The 16,616-nt window shown below is 39.7% G+C and overlaps 1 protein-coding gene across 5 annotated transcripts in view; it reads left to right on the forward strand.

Annotated features, from left to right (window-relative positions):
- actn1 (actinin, alpha 1) overlaps positions 1-16,616 on the forward strand; it is a 61,377-nt gene that overhangs the window by 32,000 nt on the left and 12,761 nt on the right. For 3 of the 5 annotated variants that reach the window (XM_044048335.1, XM_044048338.1, XM_044048337.1), the window contains exons 2-8: positions 849-963; positions 2,165-2,284; positions 6,423-6,509; positions 7,069-7,156; positions 10,468-10,546; positions 11,336-11,417; positions 12,914-12,999. In XM_044048335.1, coding sequence (XP_043904270.1) covers positions 849-963; positions 2,165-2,284; positions 6,423-6,509; positions 7,069-7,156; positions 10,468-10,546; positions 11,336-11,417; positions 12,914-12,999 — 657 coding nt within the window. Of the gene's footprint in view, positions 1-848; positions 964-2,164; positions 2,285-6,422; positions 6,510-7,068; positions 7,157-10,467; positions 10,547-11,335; positions 11,418-12,913; positions 13,000-14,721; positions 14,808-16,616 lie in introns of all 5 variants that reach the window. The other 2 variants (XM_044048336.1, XM_044048339.1) reach the window with 1 other exon arrangement.

The following is a 16,616-nucleotide window of genomic DNA, read 5'->3' on the forward strand; positions in this document are numbered from 1 at the left end:
AGATCAATTTCGGCGACCAGACCGAAGGCACACACACACAGAGCTCCTTATGACTTTGATGAGTGAAGTATGTCAACATCTCTGGTATTAATGTTAATTAAAGCTCCAGTGCATACCTTATTTTGCCCCCAGTGAAATCTGAGTCATTACCAGGACACTGCTAGCACCTCTACTGGGGTGGGTCAAATATCGATTTGGTGATATCATCATCGTTCCCTGTGCATTATGATAATCGGTACATCAGGGCAAATATCGATTTTTGGAAAATTAACAAATGAAGGTGCTCTTAAATAAACAGTCCCTGCCAGTTTCACTCGCCAAGCTTCGCTACCTCATGTCTCTCCTCACGCCGGCGCTGCTCAAATGAATGTGGGATAATGACGGAAAGAAAGCTACGTTATGAGATGCCCCATCCACGTTCAATACATAATATACTTTATGCACTTTATGTTCTCCATGTTGTGAATAAATAGAGAAATGGTGCACTTTTCACTTTTCATGGACATGAAAATGTTCTTTTCTTCAGTTTGACAGATATCGTGATGTATCGCTACAGAATTGTTGTTTTGCGATAGTATCGGTATTGTGCACCTGGTATCGTTTATCGTATCATGAGGTGACCTGTGATTCACACCCCTAACTACTACACGATGCATGCCCACACGTCTATGTTATGTGTAGCAGCAGAATGCACTTGTAAAACATTTCGTGCCCCCATGACCCTCATGTGGAGGATAAGGTGTTAGACAATGAATGAATGAATGAATGAAAGCTCTTTTTTAATATTAATTTGCTTGTCATAGTAGTAAATTGGCTGTTCACTTATCAAATTTCTTTTTCTTTTACAGACTTTTACAGCATGGTGTAACTCTCACCTGAGGAAAGCAGGCACACAGATCGAGAACATCGAGGAAGACTTCAGGGATGGGCTGAAGCTCATGCTGCTGCTCGAGGTCATCTCAGGTACACAGCTCCTCACTTTACAGGATTACGTGAATGCAAACAGTTTGCATAGGTTATACACTGACACCTGTTGATTTTAAATACCAGCACCTTAGCATTGTGGGGAATCTGTTTACGCTTTGTTTTCTTGCTGAGTTATTGATGAATAGAGCTTGCATATGTTTCAATTATGTATGTAATTATGTATGTAATCTAAACTGAAAATAAACACTTGAAGGACTTTAACTAACCCTTCAAATTTGAATGTTTGCATCCGTAATGTTGTGTTACTGCCGTCTTCTCCTCCTTGGTTGTCTTTGTGCAAATGAATTGAATTCTTTTGCAAAGTAGCAGTTGTGGCAACGCAATATATTCTTGTAAAATCCAGTGGTGGAGGACAAAACAAATAATTAGACCTCAGGCAGCACCCAGCCACATTCCTTGGGAATCAAAACAAATTTTTTCTCCTTCTATGGTAAGCCATCTGTCTGCGAGTCAAAACCCATGCTGAGCTAACAGGATACAGTATATTTGGATTAATCTTAAGATCTAACTAGTCCTTTACTGGAAAAAGTACAGTATATTTTGTTCTGTGTGTTAAAATATTAAGCTACAGCCGTTAGCCAATCAGCTTAGCTTGGCTGTAGAGCACTACTAGCATAAATGTTTTTTTGTTTTTTTAAAAAAATACTCCTTTAACCTCTCAAGGTTGATATATTTTATTTAATGGAATTTAGAGCACTACTAGCATAAATGTTTTTTTTTTAAATACTCCTTTAACCTCTCATGGTTCTCAAATATCTTATTGATATATTTTATTTAATGGAATTTATGAATTACAAAAATGAATACAAGAACAGTTAGAGTGATAGAGAGAGTACTCTTTTTCATGTTAGCTTCATTTGTACTGGGCGGTGAGTGTTATCAATTTATCTGAACCTTAAAATTAAAGTGAATAACCATATTTTCTAAAATGTAATGTAATTAAATGTAATATAAAATGATATGACATTGAAAGATTTTTATAGGTAGTGATGAAAGCTGTGCTCCAGCTTTAATTAAATGACTTTGGCCACCACTTTTGTATTTTTAATGTATCACCCCAGAACATTATTCATATTAAATATGGTGCACTCAGAGAACCAAGTCAGGCATAAGTCGTATCATCCTGACTCCTTCCTCGATTGTTTAATGTTTTCTTCTTTCTTTTCTTTTTTTTAAGGCGAACGCTTGGCCAAACCGGAAAGAGGCAAAATGAGAGTCCACAAGATCTCCAACGTTAATAAAGCACTTGACTTCATCGCCAGCAAAGGAGTGAAGCTGGTGTCTATTGGTGCAGAGGGTGAGTCACAGGAAGTAAAAAATAAAACAAATACTACACTGCACAAGTACTTCAGTTAGCCCATCAATAACTACTATTCTATAGTGTATAGTTGTTCTCTGGGCCTCTCTCACTTCATCTCTCATTATAATGGAAGTACCGGTGGCTGCTGTGGAGTTAATGAGCTCCTTATTTCATTTTATTTCAGAGTGTTTTCCGGTGGAGGTTGTGTGTGTGTGTTTTGCAGAGAGTAAATTTTAGGATCACCCATCCCCTCAGGGCCTGATGCTGCTCATTGTTCAGCGCAAATAACCTAGGGATGTGCGTCCTCCTCCCATTGGAGAGTAAACAAGTCTTTAGCAGAGTAAACACTCAACTCTCACTCTCTGGCTTACTATTTCCCTATGTTCGTGTCTCACAACAACACCTACCCCTCTGGCCTTCTCTGAAACCTACAGAGTCTGCACATGTGTTGCAAATAGAAACTTCAAACAGCTTACACTAATTCATCTCAAAATATTTGAAAGATCACAAAGTGTTAGTTTACGCCGGTTGCCAAGTTTTGAGATATCTGTCTCTGAGATTCTTTCCGCTGTTCCAATCCAGAAAATTGGATTGTGTAACTCAAAGCTCTGAAAAGAAACATTTAAAAAAACAACAAAAAAAACAAAACTGTTTACTCTGGATTATCCACAAACCTCACAGCTGATGTGTTTTACTTTCAACTGAGGAAAAAAACGTTTGCTTTTGCAAAAGTTTCAGGGCGTCTCTGTTTACACACACTTATTGGCAGATATCTCACCGGGACTGAAGCTGTCTGACATACTTCATTAGGGAAAAGTAACATAATATGTTATTTTGGATTATTTGGTGGACTGACCCTTTTAAGAATGTGAACACTTGTAAATGAGTCAAATCCAGGTTAAAGTCACAAGAGATCTGGTTCTTTTAAAGGTCTGGGCCTGTTCATTAAGCGCCGCCCCATCACCTAATGAGGTTAACCTCTGACCCTTCTGCCCTTTTCGCTGTCACACGCAAATGCCTGTTAAGATTTATCAGGAAGGAAAATGTTGTATTAACAAATGAAAGAGAGAGAGAGAGAGAGGGAGAGAAAGGAAATGAAGGAAGAAAAGGGGGAAATTGGAATTGTGGCTTCAAAGTTTAGAAGCTCAGTGTTTGATATCAAAATCATAATAAAATAATAAAGGGAGAAGCCGAAAGAAAGATGTACTGTATATTATGGAGTTTGCATGTTCTCCCCGTGTGTACCTGGGTTTTCTCCGGGTTCTAAAAGGCCTATCGCCCTATGTCAGCTGAGATTGGCTCAGCACGTTTTATCCTGTGGAGGATGAAGCGGTAGAAAATGGATGGATGGATTAATCTGTAGGTTATTTTTTTCAATTAACCAGGGAATTATGAAAAATGCTGATCAATCAGTGTTTCCCAAACCTGGAAATGATGATGTTCTCAGATGTCTCAGATGTCCTAATTGAAATGATTCAATTTCTTTGTTATATGGAGCAAAGAAACCAAGAAATGTTGACCATGAAGAAGTGAAGAAAACTTTAAAAAAAACGTTCAAACCGATCAATCCATTATAAAAGCCCTATACCAGGGGTGTCAAACATACGGCCCGGGGGCCAGAACCGGCCCGCCAGAGGTTCCAATCCGGCCCACAGGATGAATTTGTTAAAATGTCACACTAACCTAAAGGTAATGTCAAATGCTCCAGATACCTGTGACTAAATGATTGTGCCTTTTATAGATCCAGCGTGCTGTGTAAATAGTAAATTTAGGCATGATATTGTTGAAATTGCTCAAGAAATTTCACGTTTTGTAAAATTATCCTTCATTAAATGTAAAACAAAGGAGAAAAAACAAAGGAGTTCTTGTTGTTCATAGGTTATTATTCTATTATTTTGCTATTTTTACTGGTCCGGCCCCCTTAAGATCAAATTGTGCTGTATGTGGCCCCTGAACATAAATGAGTTTGACACCCCTGCCCTATACAGTATAAACAATATTTACACATTAATAGTAGATTTCAACAGGTGGACTTTTATGAGTGACTTGGAGGTGGAAAGTTTAATAAAACTTGTAAATTTCCTCATGTCAGACACTTAGACCTTCAATTACTTATTTGAACTCATCAGCGACAAAACTATAACAGCAAATATTACCATTTGCTTAAAAAAATTATATATTTGACGTCGTGGAAGCATTAATTTGATCAGCTGCAAATTTTCTTTAACTGAAAACTTGCAATTTAAGCATCGGTGAAGTAAAAAAATGACCAGATATGATGGCGATTTTTCTATCAGTGCACAGAGGCTGGTATAAAAGCTCCTAAGCCAGACCAGCATTCCAGACGGATTATCAGGCTGGAATCCCCCCTTGGTCGAGCGGACGCTGCTAACTGGTGGTGGTGGGACGGGATGAGTCGAGGGCTCAGATCCTTGCTACTCATCAGGGGTTTGTTGTGAGTGTGTGATGAAGAAGGAGGGGCCAGTTTCAAAGGGACTTAACGGGATTTGTGTTGCTCCCCGAGGCTGATCAGTCATGTTCATTAGAAATCTGCATGTGTCAGGCTCAACCACAGAGTCTGCCTTCTAATTCAATCTGAGCCGTCTTTCACGCCGCGTTACAACAGACATCTCGCAGTCCAAGTTGGTCCGTCACAGTCGGGTGGACATGGAGCTGCCGCGCTCTGCTCCTTATTGGATTAGAGGGAGAAACGGATAGTTATTGACGGGAGAGTCCTGGACACGGGCGCTTCATTCACAGCTCCGTCACCTACAGGCGCACAGCTGATCGACAGCTTAACGGGTTCAGGCTCAAATGACTGAATCATCACACGTCTCATTCATTTGTTAATCACCATTTCAGCTTCTGCTTCACTCTCAGCCTGTGAGAGAAACCACGTGTGTGGAGCTGTGGCATCGTCTCAACAGATTATCTGGTCTTTATGCGATAAATGAAATTCCCGACCTGAGAGACTCACGACATCTGCTTTTAAAACATATCACAGTATTTTAGGAATGGTATGTTCCTTCACCTTTGTTCAGCGTAACATCTCTAACTCGTGCACTTCTTGTTATTGCCCATTTCTAATGTTGGAAATCTAATAGTGAAGGCTTCATGTACAAATTCAATCTGCAGGAGCAAATTTAATAACAGAATTAAGAGTTGTGGAAAAACTCAAAACCGCAAACAATAACTAGAGAGAGCACTCCTAGAACACAAACATATGCCCAAGGTCCAAATCTGTCCTTTTTGGGTTATGCTGACGGACAGTGTAACATTAAAGTCAGCTGGATTTGTCGACCAAGATCGACATCCAGAGACAAACAACTACTCACACTCACATTCAAACAACTTTTTACATTTAACCAGTATCATATGAGCCTCATATCCGCTTCATACGAGCAGGTGATGTGGAAGAAGCAGCACTAAGTCAAATGAGATACAAATAGGTCTTAGAAATCCAGTTCAAAATCCAAAAATGTTGGTGATGATAGATAGTTCACAAAATGTTAAAATAAAAGTGATATGGAACGATATATAATTCACAATAAAAATGAATTTATGATGCAAACAGAATCTGTCACTTACATACAGAAATAGCCCCCTGATTAGGGCCAAATGTAAAAAACTATTTGGAAAACAGCCTGACTTTTGATATTAAAGTAAGAATTCTGACTTTTTTTTTCAATTCTGACATTTTTTTCTCAGAATTCTGGCTTTTTGATATTTTTTATTATTTTTTTACATGAAGTGGTGGGCCACATGAAATTTAGTGGATCGGCCAATTTTTTTTTTAAATTAAATTAGTGCTAATATCTTTTTATAGTGTAATTTTCTTTTTTGCTAATGCATATTTATTATCTTTATCTTTACTGTCTTGCTGCTGTGACAATCCAAATTTGTCCGCACTGCGGGACAATCCAAATTTGTCCCCACTGCGGGACAAATAACGGACTATCTTATCTTATCAAATGTGGCCCGCAGGCCGCGAGTTCTTCTGATTCAGAGTGTCCAGGTGATCTCTGCAAACGAGACCTTTGGTCAGTCAGGGGTCACCGCAGCACGAATGAAGAACAATGTGAATTTCAAATGTCTCGATTCAAAGATTTTGCTCTTGTTTTGCCCTTTTTTTCAGAGATCGTAGATGGAAATGCTAAGATGACCCTGGGAATGATCTGGACCATAATCCTCCGCTTCGCCATCCAGGACATTTCGGTGGAAGGTACTGTGTGTGTGTGTGTGTGTGTGTGTTCCCTCTTATTTATCCATTTTATTGAAAAGGACACCAGCTCACTGTCTCTGTTTGCAACTGAAAACTTTTTCATGAACAGTTTTTCAGCGCCAGGACCTCATTCATTCATTCATTCATTCATTCATTCATTCATTCATCTCACCTTGCTTTAAAAAAAACAAAACAAAAATGTACAATGCCAGATATGAATATGAATGTTTCAGACTCGACTCTTCTCCTTTGGGGCAAGAAACGCTTACGATTAGGTCTTCTTTGTTAACGTATATAATGTACTTACTGTGTAATCCACTATAAATGTCAGAAGTGATCAGGCTCGATTTGTTCAGGTTAGCGTTGAAGCTCAGCTGCTTTCACTGTGTCTGTGTATCCAGTGAAAAACCAGAGAGCATGAAACAACGCATCAATCACACCAGCTCCACTTAATCCACCACTAAACAGGGATTAGTCCACAGGCAGTCGGAGCACAAGCCTTGTGAGAGGGAAAGAGAGTTTCTCCATCTTCACAATGATCCCTTCTTCCCATCTGCAGAGACATCTGCCAAAGAGGGCCTCCTGTTGTGGTGCCAGAGGAAGACTGCCCCCTACAAGAATGTCAACATCCAAAACTTTCACATCAGGTAAGGCTTTAGGGAGGCAAACATAATGAGTCGTTGTAAAACAAAAAGAAGGTCATTTTACTCACATGCAGACACAAAACAATCAGTAGCTCAAATCACTGCGTCCCGCAGTGAAAATTAGGCCACGGAATGTGAATAATAAGGCGGGCATCACCTCACCTGAAGTCAGTTTTATATGGTCTGAGCCTCAGTGGAAAAATTCTCCTCCTCGTAAACTGAAGTTTTTGTTTACAGGAGCTTGTAAACAAAAGAGAAATCTATGTTTACCAGCCCTGCGAACAACATTTTGTTTCATCCGTTAATAGTTTTCCGAAGGCAGTAAGTCATTTAAGCTAAACAGTGAACTCAAATCCCAATATTTTACCAAATTTTTACCGAAATATACTTGAAGGAGAATAAATGTGAGTGTGTACGAGAAAGTTTCATAATTGGTCCAGTAGCTCGTTTCAGGCAGCAGTGTAATCCGATCTCCTCGGCTGTGATGCGTTCACTGACGCTCGTAAAATCCGCTCACATTATTAGCACACACGTACACATTGCCCGTCTCTAAAATTAGTAGTGAAAATCTGTTTGTTTTTTTTCCAATATTGGTGGGTTAGACATGTTCGACATGTCCCCACTGTCCATATGCAAACCTACGCCCTTGAGTATACCTAACATATTTACATGCGTCTAATTTAATAAGCCACGTGTGCGAGATTTGTTCAAGGAATTAAGAATTTCCCTTTAATCCTGAAACCATCAGATTAAAATATGGTTAGCCTATTTGGATTTTTATAGGAGATAGAATTGTAATGACATTGGGATTACATGAACATGTAATTGTAGATGCAGCGTTGGCAGCGTAGGCAGCCTCAGACGGCGCTGATGGTGAACAGAACAGCAGAGCGACAGCAGACATGCTCTCATAAAAGCAGAGCAGCCGAGGAGCCGCACAGGACGTGGCAGTGACCAACCGCTGCGTTTAGATTCCTATCAGACAGTAAATCGAATTTGCAAAGTGTGTTTTTTCTCGCATGAGTGTGTTCGTTTTAGCGCTGGATCGACGTTACTGGACGCCTCCGTGCGTGTTGAATTATTGAAAGACGATCACTGTGATCCTCAGATGTGGATTAAAGCTGAAAGAAAAGGTGGAGGTGAGGTCATTTGAGGGAGAGGACGATGATCCTGGGGCAGGAGAGGGAGGAAGTGACAGTGCAGAGGCCTTTGATGTGGTCACTCATGAGCGCGGTGATAGCATCTACTGTACATCCACAGATGAGAGACACACAGGTTTCTTTTTTTTTTTTTTTTGCTCAAGCACTCAAGTGCTGCTGCCTCAGGTGTAAATGTCACCGTATAAAAGCCCCACTGGTGCATTTAAAGGCCTCTCCTTTATGGCAGGTAAGCCATTTGCTGCCGGTAAATCTTTCACAGCTTAAACACCGTCACTAACCTGCCACGCTGTGTTTAGACACCAGACTTTTAGTAACACAGTCACAGGTTACACTAAATATACATCAACCAGAAAAACAATACACATGGTATGTTGGGGAGAGATATGACACATATGTGACCATACGATATGACATACTATGTAGTAGGGAATTTAGTTTTGGGCTCAGATGTATACAACAATAATAAATAGATAAGAATCACAATTGATAAAAGAGATAAGTAGATAAACACGGTAGGATAAAGTGATATATAAAAAAAAAAATGTCGTCCAGAAAATTCAACACATCATCATGGATCTACAGATAACGTTCTTAAATCTTTAACTAGATTTTATGTTAGGAAGAGATAAGATGCAATACAATGTCACCTTTGGGAAATACACTACATATTGTGTCTTCTCTATTTATTATCTTCATATATATATATATATATATATATATATATATATATATATATATATATATATATATATATATATATATATATAACTTAGTGTGTTAAAAATCACATTTGTGCACACAGTGGAGCATTTACTTTGCTGGATGAGACCAAAGCGGAGGTAAAAACAGAGAGTGACACATGAATAGTTGACAGGGGCAGGACTCTGTAATAATGATAGTGTTGCTGTATGTCTGCTGCATGTTTAAACAGACAACTGTTTGGTTCATATCAACTCTGACATGTGAAAGTTATGATTACAGCTTGTTTTGTTGCTTCCAAGTGGCCAAAGAACCCACAAAATGCAGCTATAACTTCATCTGGCAAATGCAGCGTTTACGTTCACATCTTAATATTATAATCAAACATCGAAATAAACCTGCGCGAGTGTTGTCATTTCTCATGTGTGGAACTGGACCACATTGCGTCACAGTGAGATCACTCGCCGCGGAAATTACTGTGGAAAATCAAAAGAAAAACCAGAACCAAATTGCTCAGAATGACATGTCTGTTCAGTGTAGAAACATCGTCAAACTTCTCTGAACGTGATCCAGAACTCAAACCAGCCACAATTACCAATTTTGTCCCGGTCCTTGAAAATTAAATCTTTTTTTTTTTTTTTCAGTTCTCAGGTTTCCAACGTTCTCTGCCCAAAACAACTTTCTTTCATATCAGACTGATCTTGAATTTCTCTGTGCTGACTTACGTTCAGTTTATCAGCCTTTATTCTGAAACTTCAGCGCTTGATGTTTGGCCATGTGCTACTGTAGATAACGTATCTTGCCCTGGTTCCAGGTGTTACTCATGTTGTGGGGACCAGATCTAGATCTGGACCACCACTTACTATCAAGTTATAATGGAAATGGCCCATAAACACAGCAATTGGCATGAACAGCAAACAATACTTTTAGATTTTTTGTTTTGTTGTTTTAATGAACCATACATTGATCTATGTCGAAACAAACACTTTATTTTGAAATTGGCGTGCAATAATTATCAAGAATACTTTTATTGCAGCGTCATGATGGAATTCCAAAATAGGATTTAAAGCTTAAATTGCCCACCACCTTACCAGAATTTGTGGCCCCTGGTTTACACAGTCACATTACAGGGACTTGTCTTCCTTATAGGGACAAAAAGGAAGCCCCCATAATGTAAATTATTACATTTTAACGTGACAATATGGATGAGGTTAGGGTTAAGCCAGTAGTAGTTATGGTCAAGGTTTGAGTAAGTCTCCAGGAAATGAATGTAAGTCAATGTAATGTCCTCTGAAGTCATGGGAGCCGTGTGTGTGTGTGTGTGTGTGTGTGTGTGTGTGCGCTACATGACTCTGAGGGGAAAAACTTGACTGAAGATTAAAGCAAATTCCTCATTTAATTTCCTCCTCTTTTTCACCTCAATCACACACCTCTCTCTCTCTCTCTGTGTCTCAGCTGGAAAGATGGTTTGGGTTTCTGTGCGCTCATTCATCGGCATCGTCCGGAACTCATTGACTACGGAAAACTTCGCAAGGTGAGCCCGGTCGCGGCATACTGTCAGACTGTGAATGACAAACACTGAGTTTCAAAGGATTCCAAGCGAAAATGATAACAATATATATATATATATATATATATATATATATATATATATATATATATATATATATATAAATACATATTCTTTTTTTTAAAGAGAAAAAAAAAGGAAAACAGTTTTTATGACAAAACCAAGTTACAGAGTAAACAGTTGTGTCACAGAAACCCGTATAACTTACGCAGACTTGTATTTCATGCAAAAATAATTACATTTTCCATCTCAATAATAATGTTCTTAAATGGTCTTTTAAAGAGTGGTGTGACTTGATGATCAATAATCATAATTAAACTGTTAATAATTCAACTTTGTGTATGTATACGTGCACACATTTCATCAGCATCAAATCCTTACATGGGAAATACTGTATGTTGTATTTCTGACTTAAATGCAAAATATCTCGACTAGTTTTAACTGGCAAAAGACATCAGCTATGTTTTTGTGATGATTTTCACAAATTCTGAATATTACTGAAGTAATTGTATACTCGTCTTTAATGATGTATAGATATAAAAGGTATTTCATAATGTGTTCGATATTTCTCTGTTTGTTATGTTACATATGTGCTGTATTTTTAATTTAAATGCAGTTAATAGACATTTCTGTCAGTTATTTGGACGCACATTCATTCTTTACACGTATAATGGCAGCATTTTACATCCAGAAGGTTTTCAGTGATGCATACACGTCTTGACGAAAAGTCCTCTGTGTGTCTGTTGTGGACAGGACGACCCCATGACCAACCTGAACACAGCCTTCGACGTGGCAGAGAAGTACCTGGACATCCCCAAGATGTTGGATGCAGAAGGTGAGCGGTGATTTAACAGCGAGAAAGACTTTATGTTCTCAGAGTGATGGATAGGTGTTTTCGGGACGCAGATGTGATCTGAGCCACATGTGCAGTGATTATCCAGGTGTGCAAAGGTGTGAAAAGGGCAGAGCTCTGTTTTTATTCTGATGGGAACAGAGTTGAAGAAGAAGAAGAATCTGAAAGCAAATACGGTTCTGAACAGCAGAGAATTGATATTATGAGCCCTCCCTTTTTGGGACATGGGAATTCAGTTTGTTTTGGCGTACGTAGAACTTCCTTGACGATAATGACTTTAGAAAAGTCTACACCACTTTTTCTCAGTGATGTTGGAGACTTGAACACTGTGTGCAGCTGCACAGGGAGACAAACATTATTTTTTTTGTTGAATGTAAATATGCTATGGGAGGAAATATCACGTGGTCGTGCATTAATAATGTGTGTTGTTGTTGTTATTATTGTTATGTGTTATTGTTGTGACACAAGTGGTGGATTTTTCCTACCAAAGTCGGGTAAACAATCACCTACAACCTTGTTTTAATCAGGTCTACAACCTGCAAAAGACCTGTTTGGATTTTTTTTTTTTACATAATTTCTTAGAATCTTTTGGGAGTGAAAAAGATTTTTTTTTCCAGATAGGTGTAGTGAAATCTGCAGGAATATGGGTAGAAACTGCACTGTATTATAGTGAGAATATTTTACATGCTTATATTACTTGCTTTGTCTTGTTTTTGTGTTGCAATTTGTAGACGGTCCCTGCTCATGCTGTGTTTAATGTCTGTTATATGTTATTGTTGTGACACAAGTTGTGAATTTGTCTGAAGTGTGAAGGGACCGTCTATAAATTGCTAAACACATGTTGAATAGTCTCCTGTAGATTATTTGAAAAAACAGCAACATGAATGATTAGATTTTCTTCCTTTTTCCAAATCGGTGTTATAGTAAACTCTACAGGGGGCTAATGAGGTGTGTAGCCATTTTAAGAGACACTACACTGTGTAATTGTTTTTGTGTTGCAATTTGTAGATGGTCCCTGCTCACTTGTTTAGATTAAAATGAGGTTGTAGCTGATTTTCTACCTTAGTTTGTTTGGAAGAATCCATCACTTGTGTCACATCAGCGTTTTGAGGAGATGTTGCCAGAAGTTTGAAAAACAACTTTCTCACACTCGCTATTAATGCGTGGCAAAGTGATTTCTTCTTTTTTTTTTTTACACTTCCCAGGCTGGGTAATATGCAGCTCTCACAGTACAAATAAATGAACTCCGTCAGAGGCCGAACCCTAACCTCAAGTTCAGTTTCAGCTCATTTAGTTTAGACATTGAAGTCTTCAGCACATCTGGACCATGAGGAGTGTTTGTCTTTCCATTCTGCTTGTTGTTCATGTGAAGACCTGGGCCCAGGTTCTACTTCCTGTTTCTCCATGTATCTTCATGTTCTCTGTTTAACAACCTCCACTCCTCCACCCCGTCCCCGACCTCCTCTGTTCCCCCGCAGACATCGTGGGCACTGCCCGTCCGGACGAGAAGGCGATCATGACCTACGTCTCTAGCTTCTACCACGCCTTCTCAGGCGCCCAGAAGGTATCCTGGATGCAGCGTCTCCTTCCTCCTCCTCCTCTGATTCAACCTCCTTCTCCTCACAGGGCTCCTTTTCTCTCTGCAGTGCACACCACCCTTCACTTTCCGCATGGTTCACTCCACCGAATGCATGATGGGACGTCAACAGTCTTTAAGGCAGCGAGCACAAGTGTGTCTCCAGTCTACCTTGTTGTCACGGCCGGCCCTCAGACTCGCTCTTGATTACGGTCTTTGTTCAGAAGCCGAGCCGAGTAGGAGGTGCTGCGCCGCTTATCTGATAAATGACGATGACTGGCTGCGATGAAAAGCCACAGTCGCTGATGAAGAGCGACAAATTGGCCTGAAGTCGAGCATCAGCAAGGGAGATGTGACTGTTTAAATGGTTTGTGATGCTCAACCATGAGAGTGACAGATTAAATGGAGGGTGGAGGATGAACGCTAACGGTTGATTTTAACGGATGCATATTCTCTGTCTGTCGTGGGAGGTCCGTGTCTGTTTCCTGTGACTTTCTCTGCTGTACAGTGAATAACCCGTCAGTGAGTGCGGCAGCTGCGTTGAAGCACAACAGGTACCGGGAGCGTGTGCGGTGCCTCTGCTCAGACTGTCAGGACAGGAAGAGCTGAGGTTTACGTAAGAGCCAGGTTCAGTCTGGAAGCCCGGGAGCAGAGCGAGTGTTTCAACACAGCTGTGTTATTACAGGTCAGAGTGTGGCTCTGCTGCTCTGAAACTACAGCTGGACTCTGGATCACAGGTCTAAGAGGAGCAGGACCAGATAGTGCTGGTTTAGTCAGAGCTGAAACAGAGGGATTGTGTGGTGTAGGGCTGCAACTAACTATTATTTACATCATAAATGAAGTATTTTTTACTATTGAATAGCCTGTCAATTAAGTTTTGATGATTTCTTTGCTATATGGAGCAAAGTAACCAGAAAATGTTCACATAATTGTTTTCATAATGAATTAAGAAAGAAATCAGTCGTCGATCAGTTGGTGTAATTGCGATGGGGACATGATGTGGTGTCTGCTTCCACTGGGAGGAGGTTTTTGTTTGGACGGAGTTGTGTGTTCAGAGCGATGAAGAGAACAGTGTTCACAGAGAAATATTGTTCCGGCAGAGTCGCTTCTTACGATGCAGCATAGCACCAGCTGTCTTGATATGATATTTGTGATATGATGGAGCATTTCCAAAGGCGGTACTATCAAAATATTTGCTCCAGTGTCTACACTGAATTAGAGCTGGAAGACATGGATGTGTACGTGCCCTTGTGATTTGCAGTGTTCGTGTCATTTTAATTACAAGGAACCAAAACAGAAAAACCAAAGCGATTCATTTAAGTGAGTTGATTGAGTTAGTTTGAGTGTTATTAATTAGATCACTGATAGCTGATACTAAATCCATAGCAGGATTATGACTGGTGGCTTGTTGATTTAGTTTGTGAGTTTGTGAATGAGCTGAGCTTAAATATGCGCATGAATTATATTCATTTTGTTCACCTCCCATTCAAATGCTGTCACTGTTTTCCAAGGAAAATTAAGAGTTCCCTTGAAACTAAATAGTGTAGAAGAACTATTATGGGGTAGACTGGAGATGACTTGTGACTTGCTGCCTCTTCTTGTGATTACGCCCCCTGCTGGCCCCTTGTGTTTCTGCACACTTTTACTCTTGTGCATTTTTTGTTCTCTCTTCTCTGTCCTCTTCTCTCCCTTCCTCTGTTCCTTGGGCAGATATCATTAGCACCTTGAGGCCAGATGAGAAGGCCGTCATGACTTATGTGTCGTGTTACTACCACGCGTTCTCAGGCAAGCAGAAGGTGAGAAACAGGGGGGGGAACAAAAAGAAACAATTAAGCAAACAAAACACAAACAATGAGCAGACAAGGCTGGCGGCGTGTGACGGATCAGCTACAGTTTGACTTTGCCAACATTTGTTTTGCACTGTGATGCCACAGTTTGATCCAATATCAGGCTAAAGAAAAACAGGTTTACAAAAACACCTTTTAAATTAACTATTCTCAGGTATTAAATCCAAAAATCGGAGTGTCTGACACATCTGAAGGCTTGATATTGCAATTTGAAGTTGTTATAGTGCATTCTCAGAATTTAAAAAAGTACACTTGCCCCTCCACTCTTAACAGATGACAAAAGACCCAGCAGGTTTTTTTTTGCACGGACACAGGCGGGTGAACATAATGGAGCATTTAGCATCTAAGGCACCAAATAAGCTGTAATAATGAGACTAAACTTTGAACTTGTGTTCATAATGTAGCCAGGAACATTACTGCAGATTTGCCTAAAATGGAAATGCAAAGCAGTTTCCCTGCTGCTGCAGGCTTTCATTGCAATAACCTTCCTTGTGGCATAAAGAGAAGATAATATTAAAGGTGCAGATGGTGACAGAAAGAAAAATCGGCTTAATAAATAGAGCGATCATTTATTCACTTTCCCATTTTAAAAAAACATTTTAAATGTCGGCATTCTCATACGAAACAGTGGGTGGAGGAACGGTTACTGCAGGCTAGACGTTTCCCCCATAAACACCATCTCTCCAACTTGTAAAATACACTGTCTGAGTGCCTTGGAATATTTGTGCAGGTTACCTCAAGGATAATAAGGAAACAAAAGAAGCTATAAAATCTAAAAATACAATTCACTATTATAAAACATGCACTGCAGCATTTATGGAGCATTCTGTTCAAAGGTCCAGTTTGTAAGAATGAGTGTCTTCTAAGGGCAAAACACTACTTCACTACTACATTTGTGTTAGCCTAGCTAGCTTCCTGTTGAATGCATGCTCTTGGCCTGCAGTAGAAAGATAGTGGCCTCTGTTAAGCGAGTGATTTTTATTTTTTTTTACCCTGACACAAGCGTTTTTGTGTGGTTTATTTGATTTCTGCCAACAAAACCTCCTAAATGTTACATACTGGACCTTTAAAAACTGCTCTCGATTTGGCTTTTTTTTTAAAAAAAAACGTCTCCATCTAAAACCAGGCTGAGCTTGGTAAAGATAAAACGTCGTCCCAGATGAACTCCTCAGGTGGTTCTTGGCCTGATAATCAATCCTTCTCTCTGGCTGTCAGGGTTTTCAGTAAACAGGCCAAGTGTACTAACATTTGCTCACAGAAGCACGACCTGCACATCCTGGCTCGCCTTTTAAGGCTGCTCCACTGCAGCACAACCCTCCCGAGCCAAGTTTCCCCTGTGATCTTTTCACAAAGGAAGGCTGCAAGCTGTCTTCTGTGTGGGATGCCAGTCTCCGAGCTATGAAACGTGGTGGGAGGGGAGATTGAAAGTCAACCTCTCTAAAAGGACAGAAATGCTGTGAGGTTACGCTTCATTTGTCTCCCTGTCAAGTTATTAAAAAGGAAATTGATTTAGTTTCATCATGATCACAGATGGATTTCTAATAAAAATCCTAGATTTGCATTGTCACACTGTACAACTACAAAGGTGTGAAAGGCTTGTACGGGTCAGCTCTGTCTGAATGTCACGATTGGGAAATCAGGCGAAGGTTAATGAATATTAAAAGAAATCTGTGTGGTCACAGAGATAACACAAACAAACAAAAAAATATACACATATACACACAAATAGAACAGGATGATGTCTGGTGTCAAATACTA

The sequence above is a fragment of the Solea senegalensis genome, linkage group LG16, assembly GCF_019176455.1.
Source record: "Solea senegalensis isolate Sse05_10M linkage group LG16, IFAPA_SoseM_1, whole genome shotgun sequence".
Taxonomy (NCBI): Eukaryota; Metazoa; Chordata; class Actinopteri; order Pleuronectiformes; family Soleidae; genus Solea; species Solea senegalensis.